Source organism: Spermophilus citellus (genome assembly GCF_964194105.1).
Source record: "Spermophilus citellus genome assembly, chromosome: 4".
Taxonomy (NCBI): domain Eukaryota; kingdom Metazoa; phylum Chordata; class Mammalia; order Rodentia; family Sciuridae; genus Spermophilus; species Spermophilus citellus.
Genome location: NC_138185.1, coordinates 121,216,512 through 121,230,788, shown reverse-complemented (window position 1 = coordinate 121,230,788; position 14,277 = coordinate 121,216,512). Strand labels below are relative to the sequence as shown.

Here is a 14,277-nt window from a genome sequence, read left to right as displayed (position 1 = left end):
CTCCATCTGAATAGTCTGGGTGTGGGTTATAGAGTGAAAAATCCCATTACCTTAATAGCATATTTGGAATGTACCTTTAAAGAGAACCTCCCCTGGCTTTATCAATCAGACAATAGTGCAGCACTGGCATTGCCTGGAAACTTGGTAGAAATGTAAATTCTTGGGCCCTACCCCAGACCTATAGATATAGCCCCCTGGAAGTAGGCTGATAAATTTTCCAGGTGATTCTGATCAACAGAATTTGAGAACTACTGCTTTAGATTAATCCAGTCAGGTAAAATCTGGCCATTAGAACTGGTAGGATAGCTACTTACCCAGGACTGGGGGAAAGGAAGTAAAGAAAAAGAGAGAGAGTATATGGGCAAGAGAATGCACACACTAGTGAAGGTTGGTGTTCACACTCCTGATGGTCATCCTAGTATTTAGTGGGGTATTTAGTGGGGATTAAACACAGCGGCACTCTGCCACTGAACTACATTCCCAGCCCATGCCCCCTCCACCACCACCTTTTTGAGACAGGGTATTGTTAATTTCCTGAGGCTGGACTTGAACTTGCAGTCTTCCTGTCTCACCCTCCTAAATTGCTGGAATTACAGACATATAACCCCATGCCTGGCCCTGATGGCCATCTTTATGATCTAACTAAGGTGTTTTCCAAACTGTGACCCAAATGGGGTAATGATGTAAGACTTGCTAGGGGAAAAGGAATACCGTGAGAGAACATGGTAAAGTTTCTACCAACTTTGTGATCTTTAGGAGGAAGTGTCCAAATCAGGAAAAATATCTAACAGTGGTGGGTGAAGGAAGGAGTTATTATTTCTGTCCCAGCACAGGTCTGTTTTGTACACAAGTCTCCTAATCATTTAAAACTTCTTCACTGTTCTATCTAGAGACATGGAAAGAGCAAAAAGCGGAGTGGGCATGAGGGAGGGGAAGAGTAAGAAGGTGGGCTGAAGCAGGCCATTTACTAAATTCAACCTTGCAGAGGAAGATTCCTGAAAGTCACTTGTCCAACTATCATGAGATAATAGTTATCTCATCATCCTCAAGCTACAGTTGACTGAGTAGTCTCCCACCTGCTAAGTAACATGCTAAATATTTTGTGTGTATACTTTTCCCACCCTGTAAGCTTGATGGGTATTACATCAATGTACACAGTTCAAAAAGGTAAAGTAGCAGGTCCAATGTTAGAAAGGAAATAGAAGCTAAAATAGTATTCTCTTCCAGGTCTCACTTCCCCCTTCTCTGTCATTTGAGAATATTGCTTATAGCATTCTATGTAGTGATTTCCACACACTCTGTGCCTAGGTGTTAAGGTATTCCCTGTATCTCAGGGAAGTTCACCCTTGAGCACCTAGAATGTAGCTGGCACCAGAGTCTAGTGTTCCCTCACTAGTTTTTCAGCTGCACCTAGTCCTATCCCCCAGGTCATGTCTATTCTCATTTTTACACCGTCAGTCCTTTGAATGTCTACAGGAGTTCTAGGAATCCTTGCCTCCTTAGGCTGAAGAGCCTGGGTTCCTTTCACTGCTCTTCATTTTCTTTTCTAGGAAGGCAGAGAGGCTCTCATGCTGAGGCCACGAAGAGCAGTAGTCTTAAACATCCACATCTCATAGGACACTGGGATGCTATTCTTAATGTTGCTAAGACTCTAAGCAATTATGTTTATGCAACTGCAGGCACAGATGGAAGTAAAAAAATCCCATTATTCCTCAATTGTGTCAGACTGAAAAAAAGGTTATAAAGTAATGGAATCTCAGGGCTGAGAGGACCTGTCTTCTACTGTTTCTAAGATAAGCTGTCTCTACAGAATGAAATGCATTGTGAGCTATCGACTTGGCTGCATATTTAGAAATGTCAGCCAAAGCTCCAAAGCTTTGGGTCATGAATTACAGCATTTGGGTGGAAAACTGAACTTTAGACTTGTACATTGACAGCCTAGAGAAGTCTCTGAACCCTTGGCATAATCAATGGAGATAAAGCTTGCCAGCTTCACATTATAAGAGATGGCAATCTTACCCGGCAGCACCCTGGTCCGGGACCTTGAGGAAATCCAGGCTCTCGGGCGTCTGTGACACTCGGTCAGAGCCTGTGGACTGTTGCCGTGGCAAGGGTGGGCGGATCATGGAGGTATAGAGGCTTTTCTGATTGGACCTCTGGTTTCCAGGAATGTGGGGATGTGGCACAAACTGGTTTTTGATGATGCCATTCTGATGGTATCCTACAGGAAAAGAGAAAAAAAACAAAGCTTAATTGTTTTCAATTCTTTCCCAAAAGGCTTTCCAAAAAATTACTTTCAGCTACTAGTGAATGGCAAGTGAATTAACATATCAGTTTTCCTATGGAGAGTACTATTGCTAAAATACTGCATGTAGATCTAATAATCTAACTGTTTTCCCCCTCAGTTCTACTGAGTTCTGATCAACAAATAAAATTGTATAACTTAAGGTATAACAAGGTGAAAGAGCTAATAATAATACAGAGTAAACTGCCCAGGAAGCACCTGGAAAACTCAGCACATGCTTGTCAAATTTGACAATAGAATCCCCAGATGGTCAGGGTTTCGAAGCCCATGGTCAAGGAAGGCTTGTAGCTAGCTGGCAGGCATGTCCTTGGGCTAAGAAAATTATGAGGCTATGACTCAAGAGGGCAGGCCAACAGATGTTTAAACAGCTGGACATCCATTTTCAAGGGGTCCATCTTATGTGTCTTTGGCAAGAACCTGTTGTGTGCAGTGGAGGAGTACTCCACAGACAAGAGAAATGTGACCACCCAGTTGGATCAATCCAGGCAGAGCAAGCTCTCTTAGTCAAATGTCAATTTCTAGTAAAGATCACACAAATTGCATTAGCCAGTAAGTAATGGATGTATTATAGTGATAAGCTCAAAATCATAGGTCTTGTCTAAAAGGGGCATTATCATTCCATGCCTTCTATGAGAAAGCCCTTTACGTCTTCTACATGACAGATCTGGGCAGGGTGAAGAACAAGACTCCCAAAGGCCCACTTGAGTAGGCTGTACCATAATACCTCTTTTGACCACATTGAGAGAACTCTTTGGAGTCACTGGAATGACTCTTCATTTATAAAGGTTCTGGCTCTTAGTATTACATTGATCTTAACCTAGATAACTGTCTTTCCGAGTATCAGTTTCTTCATTAGAGAGCCGGGCACACATTTGTAATCCCAGAATCTTGGGAGGCTGAAGGAGGAGGATTGCAAGTTTGAGGCCAGCCTCATCAACTTAGTGAGGCCCTAAACAACTTAGCAAGACCTGTCTCAAAATAAAAAATAAAAAGGGCTGGGGATGTGGCTCAGTGGTTAACTGTCCCTGGGTTCAATCCCTGGTGCCAAAAAATAAAAAAGAAAAACCAAAACCACCACCACCACCACAACCACAAAAAAAAACCAAGAAGACTAGGGCAGAATCCACTTGATTACTTCTAGTTATGACATGCATTTCTGTTCATCTTTATATTCTTCTTATTGCAAAGTAGAAAGGTGTGCTATTTTCCTCCCCAGTAATAATAGAGTTCCTACTTTGAATAACAGTTCTCTAGGTTGGAACTTTAAAGAACATAGTTCTCTATCCAGCCATCTCTCTTGCCATATCCTCCCAACCCATCTCTCAGGGTGGATCAGAACCAGACCTCTAGAGGCAAACGATCTTCTTCCCTCTTCATCTTACCCAGTGAATGGGATTTGAATGGGCTCCCCATGGTATCTGAGGATAGGGAGGAAGGCCCCACTTACTGCTAAAGTACCAAGGAAAGCAAAGGGGCATGTCAGAGGGGGATGTGCCCCAGGGCAGTGACCCTCAAAGTGTCCAGAGACAGGCAGCTTTATATGTAGCTCAAAACCCACTTGCTCACATAAATTCAGGAATTAAGAATAACATGAAGAGGGGCTGGGGTTATGGCTCAGCGGTAGAGCGCTCGCCTCGCACATGCAAGATCCTGGATTTGATCCTCAGCACCACATAAAAATAAATAAATAAATAAACGTTATTGGTACAACTACAAAAAAATAAATATTAAAAAAAAAAAAAAAAGAATAGGGCTGGGGATGTGGCTCAAGCGGTAGCGCGCTCGCCTGGCATGCGTGCGGCCCAGGTTCGATCCTCAGCACCACATACCAACAAAGATGTTGTGTCCGCCTAGAACTAAAAAATAAATATTAAAAAAAATTCTCTCTCTCACACTGGAAAGACTGTGTGAACCCATGTTTAAAAAAAAAAAAAAGAATAACATGTAGAAACATTCATAGCAACTTGACACACATATCTTAAGTCTGCTGAATCTAAGAACAAAAAATTTGCCTTATATTTTTATGCTTTAACAATTACTTTAGTCTACAAATACATTTTTATTATGTCTTATAAAAGTATGGTTTGTAATGAACTGGAATTTTTAAAAAAACCTAAAAATTAAAAATCTTGTTTTTTCACTTTCACAGTTTGAAAAATAGTGATCTAATGAATTTAGGTTCAATGACTCATTAGACTTAGAGAGGTTGGGAACCATGCTTAAAGTCAAATGCACTGTGGCCTGATTTAGCCTGAAAGACTACTTTGGCCAAACTGAGGCAAAGGAGCTTTCCAGGTCCAGACTACAATGCTACACTGGAGCCGCTGCCTAAGTAACAATGTAATATTAACATTGCTTCTCTCAGGTTTCTTCCAGCTTGATTTTTCCTCCAATATAAAAGAGAGCAGGAGCAGCAGCTGGGCTAAAGCAGGATAGAGACTCTTAAAGAGAACTGGTTTCTCATTTGCCAGGCCCCAGTATCCATAACTCAGAGTAACACTGTGAGACTTCAGAGCAGGAGACTAAAGAACTGCCTTGTAATGCCAATTGGGAACATCAGTATAAATAGGATTCTCTTCTCTGGGATGATTTGCCAAATGTGGCCCTAAAATGACCTTTTCAGGCTTAGAATCCTAAATTAATATCAAACCCCTGGGAATAGGTTTTTATGAAGTGAACTTTGTGAGTGAAGAAGAGACATTTTGTGAATTTTCAAAGTGCTATTCGAGGCAGTAGGGAAGTGTCTCAATGGCAGAGCGCTTGCCTAACTAATATGAAGCACCAGGTCCATCCTCAGTGCTGTAAAGAAAAAGAAGGAAGGAAGAAAGAAAGTGCCTCAAATACAAAGCAGATTTGTATGGGGCAAAAACTCTTAAGTTTATCTCTTAAGGTTTGAAGTTTATTGGTCTGCAAATTGTATTTTTATTTAAAAAAATAATAAATATGAAATAAGGGCCCCAAAAGCTTTTGTAACGGGCTGAGGATATAGTTCAGTTGGTAGAGTGCTTGCCTTGCATGCACAAGGCCATGGGTTCTAATCCCCAGCACCACAAAAAAAAAAAAAAAAAAACCAAAACAAAAAACAAACTTTTGTAACTCTCCCAGATATTATTTTATTTTTGGGAACAGGTCTCCTGGATTCTAAGAATAGATTTTTTTTCCTCTCTCTTTCATTAAAGAAGCTATTAACTCACTGCAAAACCTCATAGTGGTATCTGGCTGATGCTGGGTAGTAGCCGTGGGATGATACCACACAAACTCCTTTCCCCTAAAGGTAGCATCCTATATCTTAAAACTGACAACACCGTCATTATCATATACAGCAACTGCTCTCTCTCTCTCTCTCTCTCTGCTGTAGGAATTCTTCCAAAGGGAGCAATGTGCTAGCTAATGACATCCAGATTGTCTAATCTACCAGTTCATATGTGCATTTATTTGCTAATGGGTTTCTTCCCAAGCAAATGTAATGTTATGAGTTCAGATTTAGTGGTCCCAGTTTATGGTGCATGCTTGGCTTACCTGGGGGAGGAGGGGCGGCTCTCATTGGGTAGTTGGCATTCTGAGTTCCACTGGAATACCCTCTGCTTTGGATGGTGTTCCTTCTGGTAGGACCTGATATAAACAAGACACACAATATCAAAATCAGTACTACTGTTTGGTTTTATGGCTCTGGATGGTTCTTTGCTAATGGAAAACATTTGAGAAATTTGGAATGCAGGTCTCAGATTTGCAGGAGACTGGCTGCAGTGGAGAAGGGAGATGTGATAGAAGTCCTACGCTGGTTGCCACTGGAGAGGAAGGGGCTGCAGGGTATTTTTATAGAGGTACAGTTTTTAAATGTTAGAGACAATGATTTTTCAAAGAGAGACTGATACACTCATAAAGGTGTTTCTATTTTGTAGACTTTCAAAAGAGACAGAAGGACATATCAATGTTTGCACATGTTCTCAACACTTCATGGAAGCTCTACATGTGAGCACTGCCCTGTATTGTCATTGGCAAGAAATACATCACAGCACTAACTGCATGCAAGAGCTTGTGTTCCAGTCTTCCACACAGAGACCATGACGGATAGGAGCAGACTTGAAACCTGGACACAGACATGAAGACCAAGGAATCAGAAAACAAGCTGGCACTGATGCGAATCATTGTAGGCCAGAGTTAGGGCTGGGACAGCAGGGCCAGATGGAATCTGTGATGGAATAAGTTCTCACCTGGGACATGTAGGAGAGTAGGAAGAGAGATGAAGAGGTAATTTCTTGTAAAGAGAAGAGCTGAAGAACAGAATTGTATGAAGTGATAATGTGCATGGAAAATAAAGGATGAAGTGGCGTGGAGCGGGGATTCCTTCCCAACGCCTAGACCACTTCTACCTCAGCCCTAGAGAGATGAAGCAGTACTAGATAGCACACCACTATGGGGCCTACTGAACATCTTGCTAACACACATCCTGCTGCTTATTTGCAGCCCGGCGTGGCTCTGCACTGTCCTCCAGGGTCCAGGCTTGCTATGCCTCTGTATTCCAACTGGCTTTGGTCAATGGGAGGCACTGGCCAGAGATTGGAATGCTGAGGAAGGAAGGGCTGGATGTTGGGTCTGCCTGCTCCTGTCTGCATCCTACCCTGGTAGCTACTGGAGAGGAAGTAGCTCAACAATTCATTCACTCTGTCATTTCAGACTTAGAGGCAACAATGGTTTCTCATTGTTTCTTTTCCCTGGGTCCCTAATTTATTCCCTTAACCCCACTCTCATCCTTTTATTTAAACTTCTCTGCAACATCCTACCGAAATGTGTTTTCTGAAAGTAGTTAAGTGATGTACAGACAAACACCAACATTTTCCAAGTGGCCATATATACTTTAAGCTATCATAGTATGTTTCTGCATTGTATTAACATGTCAGAGTAGTGCCAATGCATATGTATCTTTGTAGATGAACTTGATAAAGTTTTATGTATGATACCCTCTTCACTGACTATAAGCATAGGCTCAATTTTAGAAAAATACATACATATGTGAATGCATGGCATCTATGATTATCCTTTGCTGTGCTCTGTAAATTTATAAATATCAATTATAAATGGAACAAGAACCAAAGGCCAGTGAAGGAGTTAGACTTGAGGTTGAGGTAGTGCATGTATGTGTGCATATGTGTCTTCTAATGAAGCGCTCCTAAGTGATCACAGAGATCTTTGCTTTGACTTACAGCAGCATAGGGAAATCATGCAAGGAGTAGGTAAATGTGTTTGATTTCTTTTAAATTGGCACCAAGAATAATGTTGGTATTGTCAACAAGATCTGACTGGAAAGGGCTAGGAAGTTTGAAGCCAACAAACTGTTTTAAATACAGTTAATAGTGTAATGCCAGGTGTATTACACAGAAGAACTAAATCATTCAGAAAGTCTCAGCCTGTTTGTTTCCTTGATGTTGATTTAGTTTGAAATGTCCCGTCTGATGAAAACCCTGCCACAGGAAGTGTTAGATGCACCAATTTGGCCCCGGACCAGTGCATTCACCAGCAGCCCTGGGGAGAGGCACTGATGTAGAAAAGTCTTTCTGCTGCCAAGGGGCCCACAGGACACTTACGGGAGTTCTTCGGCAGCCCTGGTCCGATGCTGACCTGCAGCACTTTGTTGCTGGGCTTGAGGATGGCCAGGTCACCGAAGCCTTGGTGGAATTGCACTTGCCGGGAGCCTCCTGCGCTCCAGGGACCCCAGTTCTCCTTCTTCAACTTCAATTCAAGACTGTAACAAACACATTTGTTGGGATTAACAAATCGGAATTAACCAGTGAGAAAATGGTACTCATAGACCCAGCTTGGAATTCTGTTGTTGGGAAAGCATGTTATAAAAATGCAGCAAGACAAGACAACCTAGTGAGGGATGGGCACAGTACCCAGGATGTAGCACAACTACAGGTGACCACTGAACTAGAAGCAGAAGCTTCGGGACCTGGCACCTGTGAGAAACCAGTTGGTGAGAGAGATACCATATAAATACGACAATGTCACCTTGGCAGATAGTCTCAGGAGCTACTGCTTGGGGGACAGGAGGAAGGTGACAATTTCTAGGCCACACCTGCTATGCTGCATCATTTTGCTTCTAGCTGATTTCCCTGGGTCTGCGTTCGTGCAGGACTGAGAGATAGATGCCAGACATAGATGAAGGTTCCATAGCATAGAATGTGGTTACTATTTCATTAAATTCTATTCTCCCACCAGTATTTCCTACCCAGAAAAGGGGAAAAGACAAACACTAGCCAACAAAATCTAAACACCCCAGGCAGTTTTAATTTTCCCATGCTTCCTATGTCTACATCATGCAATCCATATTTGTATTTTTTTTCTCATGTTTTCAGAAAGAAAATTAATTTCTAGTAGTTGCCTACTTGGCATTAAGGCTTTATATTTCCACGGATTCAAGCGTCCTCGCTCTTGAAGAGCTGAAGGATATTTCCATGTTATAGACGGGGAAGTTGAAGAAGAAAAACTAAGTAACTCTCAGTCAGCACATGTGAGATTAGAAGCTCACAGTATGCCAGTATCTGGTCCATAAGACCATGTTAACCAAAACAAATGAGGGTGAGCCAGGACACAAGACATTAACCATCCACAGTCCCTAAATTCCTATCCCCATCAATAGATTTTATTATCATTAATTGGGGAAATTTAAGCCCTTATCCCAATCACCTTTGTCTGCTTCCAGAGTGACTCTAGTGTTTGCTCTGCTGAATTAAACAAAACAAAACAAAATAAAACAAAACAAAAAAAAACTCTTTGATGGATGCCGCTTAAAAATCTGCCAGTCCCTACCTCATTTGGGTGATCATTATCTAAATGACAAAATATACCATTGTATAAAGTCATTATTTCATAGAAGTACAAAAATGACCTTTGCCAAGCTCTGATAACCACCCAGAGGATCTTTAGCAGGCTCTAAGATTCCACAGGGAAATGGAAGCACCCACAGTGGGATTTGCTAAGGCTGTAGGACCCAGACCCCATGCCACAAGCCCTCAGGCTTCCCCTCCCCTCAGTTGGTCCCCAGCAGTGGGACCAAGGCCCTCTCAGTTTTACTCAGAAGTTTGGACCCCAACTTACGTATTGCTGAATTTCAGAGGTAGTTGCTTCTGGGTTTTTTCCTCATAACGCTTTGCTAAGAGACTTAAGAATTCAGTTTTGAAGACGGATTCAAGAAGACTATCATATTCTTGCTCATGGAGAATAAAAATGTCATCTTGCATGGTGCTGTGAAGAGATTGGACAAACCTAATGAAAGCTGCACTTCTGTTTATTCCATCATCATCATCATTATTGGGAACTGGGGAGGGAAACAAGGGCCTTATTTATGCTAAGCACGTGCTTTACTACTAAATTACACCTACGGCCCATTATTATTTTTTACTCATTTTTTTTAATCCTGTAAGATAGTGCTAGGCTTTTTTTTTTTTTTTTTTTTTTTTTTTTTTGGTAGTACTGGGGATTGAACCCAGGCTTCATGCATGCTTGGTAGGTACTCTACCACTGAAATATGTCTTCCCAGCGCCCTCTTTCATAATCTTCACACAAAACATGCAACAATGAATAAGTAATAAGTTGATGAAATCTATTTTCAAAGGAAGTTTATAGTCCATCAAGAGCATAATCAAAATACTTCTTCCACAAGATTTTAAAATTAAGAATTTAAGGATAATTTAGCCCATATTTTAAAAATCCATTTCTAAATTCAAATTCTATGTTCTGAAGATCATAAAAACCAGAAAGTTATGAACAGAATGTGACTGAAAAGGAATAATTCCATGTTAAGTTCCATTAGTAGAATTTATGATATGGCTGCCGATATTGTCATAAATCGAAACCTGAAGAATTATAAGCTTGGTTATCAAAAGGGAAGCCAGCACACTGGGCTTCATTTGCACTTATTAAGAACCTTCTGGCAAACACTGCTTTGCTTAAACTACATGCCAGGTATTACTAGAATGTTCAGACACATCTAAGCACAGAAAGAGATAAAACAGGTGTACCAACGACAAGCAGGCACAGATCATCACCTTAAGCTGATGAAGTTGGTTGGGCAAGGAAAGAACACACCACTGAAATCGCAGCCTGGACAGGGAAGGACCATGAGCAAACTCATGGCAGGAGTTCCTGGGAGAGTGAAGTGCCAGGCTGAGGCAATCCAGTGCTGGCTGGACTTTGTGAAAACCAACAACACACAATGAGAATCTGTATTACCTAGCTGTTGGCTAGCACCCCAAAGGCTGCATATTATGCAAATTTATAAGTTCCTCCAACTGTTAAATAATAAGATGGAATTTTATTAGGTATTGTTTTTTGAGGTATTAAAAATAAATTAGATGAATCAATTTCAGTAAATTGACCATGGTAACATTTTAGTCTTTCTAAGTGCAGGAAATGCCAAATGATGGTTCCTTTAATGACCGGGGACAAGTTGTCCAACATAGGGGCTGTGCTGTTCCTGGGGCTCCTGATACTGCTGCCCCAGTAGGTTTAACTGTGGTTGTGACAAAGGAAAGCATAAGGCGAGTGTATTAAGTGGAGTTCTGGAGCACAGAGAATCTTGGAGACCAGGGATTTTCTTTCCATGTAAAACTATCTCTTGTGTTCCCTCTGATCAGCCCCATGAACACGACAAGGTAGGAGTGGGATGTCGTTAGACCGTCAGGTCTTCCTTGGGGGACTATCCCAGGTTTGTCAGGAACCTTCTTCCCTGGGCTAGCATGCAACCAGGGACTGTAGCTGATGGAGCCAGTAGCTAGAGCCATAGACTCTGTCATGATCTATGTTCCCTGTGTCCTCCAGTTCATATATTGAAACCTCATGGTTAGTGTAAAGTATTAAAAGGTTGGGTCCTTTAGGAGATAGTGACTTTAAAAAAGGCACAAGGGAGAGCTTGCCCCTCCCACTCTTCCACCTTGTGAGATACAACAAAAGGTACCATCTATGAAGCAGAATCAAGACTTCACCAGAATAGGAGTTCATAATCCGCTTGAATCAAATGTATGAAATATGATATGTCAAGAGCTTTGTAATGTTTTGAACAACTGATAATAATAATAATAAACAAAAGACTTCACCAGACACCAAATCTGCTCTCACCTCAATCTTGGACTTGCAGCCTCCAAAACTAAGGGATAAATTTGTTCTTTAAGTATTATCTAGTTCCAGATATTTTGTTATAAGAGGAGGAATGAAATAAGCCTCTCAGTCTTCTTACAGGAATGGAATTTGGTAATCCACAGGAGAAAAAGAGAGTTAAACCAGAACCATGGCACCCAAGGATGTAAAGATACACAAACCACAGGGAAGGAATAGAGTGAACTAGAAGTCCAACACCAACACCAAGGGAAAGGAACTTGGCCCATGTGCGGTCTGTTTAAGAGAATGCCAAAGAGTCTTGGCTGTGAGGTTAGAATACTTTTTGAGCATTTTTGGATGAATAATGACTATTTGGGTGGAGCACTGGCCATTGTTATTACCTCAAGAATTCATTTTCAAACATCCCTAAATCACACCCATGCTTCTTGCCCACTCTTGTGATAGCCAAGGACCAGGGTTTACTGTTGCAATGAAAACAGTGACAACCAGTTGTAAACAGCATAGTGTTTTTGTTTCTGTCCTTCAACAATGTATGGAAGCAAATCAAAGGCACTGTACCAGTCCTACATCACTTGGGAGACAAGCACATATTCTTCCCTTTTAATGGTTCAACCAGGAAGTTGTACAAGTCACTTCTGGTCACACCCCATCAGACAGAACTATGTCATGTGGCTATACGTAGCTGCTAGGGGGCATGGGAAAACTTTGGGTAAGCTGCTGGCCATTAATCATAGAGAGAAAGAGAGTGAGAGAGAAAGAAGAAAGAAAGAAAATGTGAATGGGTATGGTGGGACAGCTCACCATCTCTATCTACCTCTTTATTCACAGATATTTCCAAAACTAGGAATTAGAATCTTTCCACAAAGTTTGGAATAATGTGCTTCAGGGGTACTGCCACAAAACTACTATCATCCTCCTGTTTCTGGTCAGGCAAACTCTGGAATTATCTTCATCACTTCAATTACAGCTCAGACTCAAAAGACAACTAACTAAAAGCTAGTCCCAAGAGTTCTGTTATGGTTTGGATGTGAAGTGTCCCCCAAAAGCTCACGTGTGAGACACAGCAAGAAAGTTTGAGGAAAAATGATTGGGTTATGAGAGTCTTGACCTAATCAGTGATTTAATCCTGGTAGGGATTAACGAGTGGTAACTGAAGTGGTAGGGTGTGGCTGGAGAAGATGGCAATTGGGGCCTGGCTTTGGGGTATATATTTGTATCTGGCGAGTGGAGTCTCTCTCTCTCTCTCTGCTTCTTGATCACCATGATGTGAGCTGCTTCCCTCCGCGATGATGTTCAGCCTCATCTCAAGCCCTGAGAAATGGAGCTGGCCTTCTGTGGACTAGGACTTCTGAAACTGTGAGCCTTCAAATAAACTTTCTTCCACTACGTTGTTCTGGTCAGATCCTTTAGTCACAGCAGTGTGAAAAAGCTGACTTAAACAAGCTCTCCCTAGTCATTTGGAATTAATGAAATAAAATCCAAGTATCCTAGCCCAGGTATAGTAAGACTGTCACATTAGATAGCAAACCCATGTAGTGGGAAAGAGGAAAACAAAAGCATTGGCTTTTGGCCTGTGAGGTGAGAAATAAACTCCTTGCTTTTACGGCATGACTCAGAGTCCTCTGACACATCTGGACATGTCTGATTTCCTGGTGGTACTTTGAGCAAAATGGGGATTGTTCAACAGGGCAAAAGAGCATAAGACAAGTAACCTTGAAAGGCTTAATGTGTTTAGACATTTAAGGAGTTTCATTGCAATATGGAAAAAGAGCAAGCAAACTAAGACTTCAAGGTTAATAAGCATGAATCTGGAAAAGAGATGTGTTTGGACACTTTGACTTCAACCATCAAATTAAAGAACTCCTCCTTTCAATGACCTGGACTTAAGAGTTACTAAACTCATCTTCACCCAGGCCAGAGTCTCAACTCATTCCCCTCTCCTCAGCCCACGCTCCTGGGTCTGGAAACAAAGGTTGAAGGTTTATTTATTCTAAAAAATCAGACTTATCTTTGGACATCACCCCTGTCTTATTCATATGCACAAGCTACAATTCCTTACAGATGTTTGATGTTGTCCCTTGTGTTGAAAAACCCTCTACTAGTCTCTGGTTTGGCTCTGTCCTTGTTTTTTTTTTTTTTTATTCCCCATCATTGTGGCTTATTGAATTGCTGACAACACAAGAAAATCTTTTAATCTCTTAACCATTACATATTCCACACAAAAGTGTTAGTTACAAAACAGTGAGTAAAATTTTAAAGGAGTTTTATTTAAGTCTCTAAGTTTTACTGGAAGAAATATAGAATAAGAAGGAGAAGGAGAATAAGGACAAGATAAAGCTTGCCCAGAATTCTACTACTCAGAGAAGCCAATGTCACCAGACTTAGATCCCTCTTAAATTGCCTGAGGAAGCCCAGACATGCAACAGGCCTCAGCACTCTGTGGCTACCTTGGAGAAGTGTCATCTGATCACCTTGGGAAAGGCCCACTCCTCTCCTTCCTCCCCAGGAATATCTATGCTCTGTGGGGCACTTTGGTTCTGTTACTCTTTCCAGAACAGAAGGGACTTGCTTGAGGCTGTCCTGGGTCTCCTCCACACCTTAGAAGGAATCCCAGGGCTCCAAACAAGGTTTGTGTTCAGTCCAACGTTGTTGACAACATCCATGTTCCCAAAGGTTCGGGCTGCAGCGAGTTAAGATTTCAATAATGCTTCGGCTCAGCAGAATAGATGGTGGCATAGGCTGTTCTTATTGCTAGAAAGTTGAGAGCATCTAGGCAATGTAGCATTCTAGGCAAGAACCTTGTGACCAGGAAGCTGGAGCCTGTTGAAGGCACCCCCTTATAGGCTGCTTATCCA

The 14,277-nt window shown here is 41.6% G+C and overlaps 1 protein-coding gene across 1 annotated transcript in view; it reads right to left on the bottom strand.

The window, feature by feature from the left end:
• MYO1E (myosin IE) overlaps nucleotides 1-14,277 on the bottom strand; it is a 190,307-nt gene that overhangs the window by 16,374 nt on the left and 159,656 nt on the right. The window contains exons 23-26 of the mRNA XM_081291730.1: nucleotides 9,404-9,550; nucleotides 7,891-8,048; nucleotides 5,825-5,917; nucleotides 2,020-2,221 (exon numbers count right to left, since the gene is read on the bottom strand). Coding sequence (XP_081147856.1) covers nucleotides 2,020-2,221; nucleotides 5,825-5,917; nucleotides 7,891-8,048; nucleotides 9,404-9,550 — 600 coding nt within the window. The remainder of the gene's footprint in view (nucleotides 1-2,019; nucleotides 2,222-5,824; nucleotides 5,918-7,890; nucleotides 8,049-9,403; nucleotides 9,551-14,277) is intronic.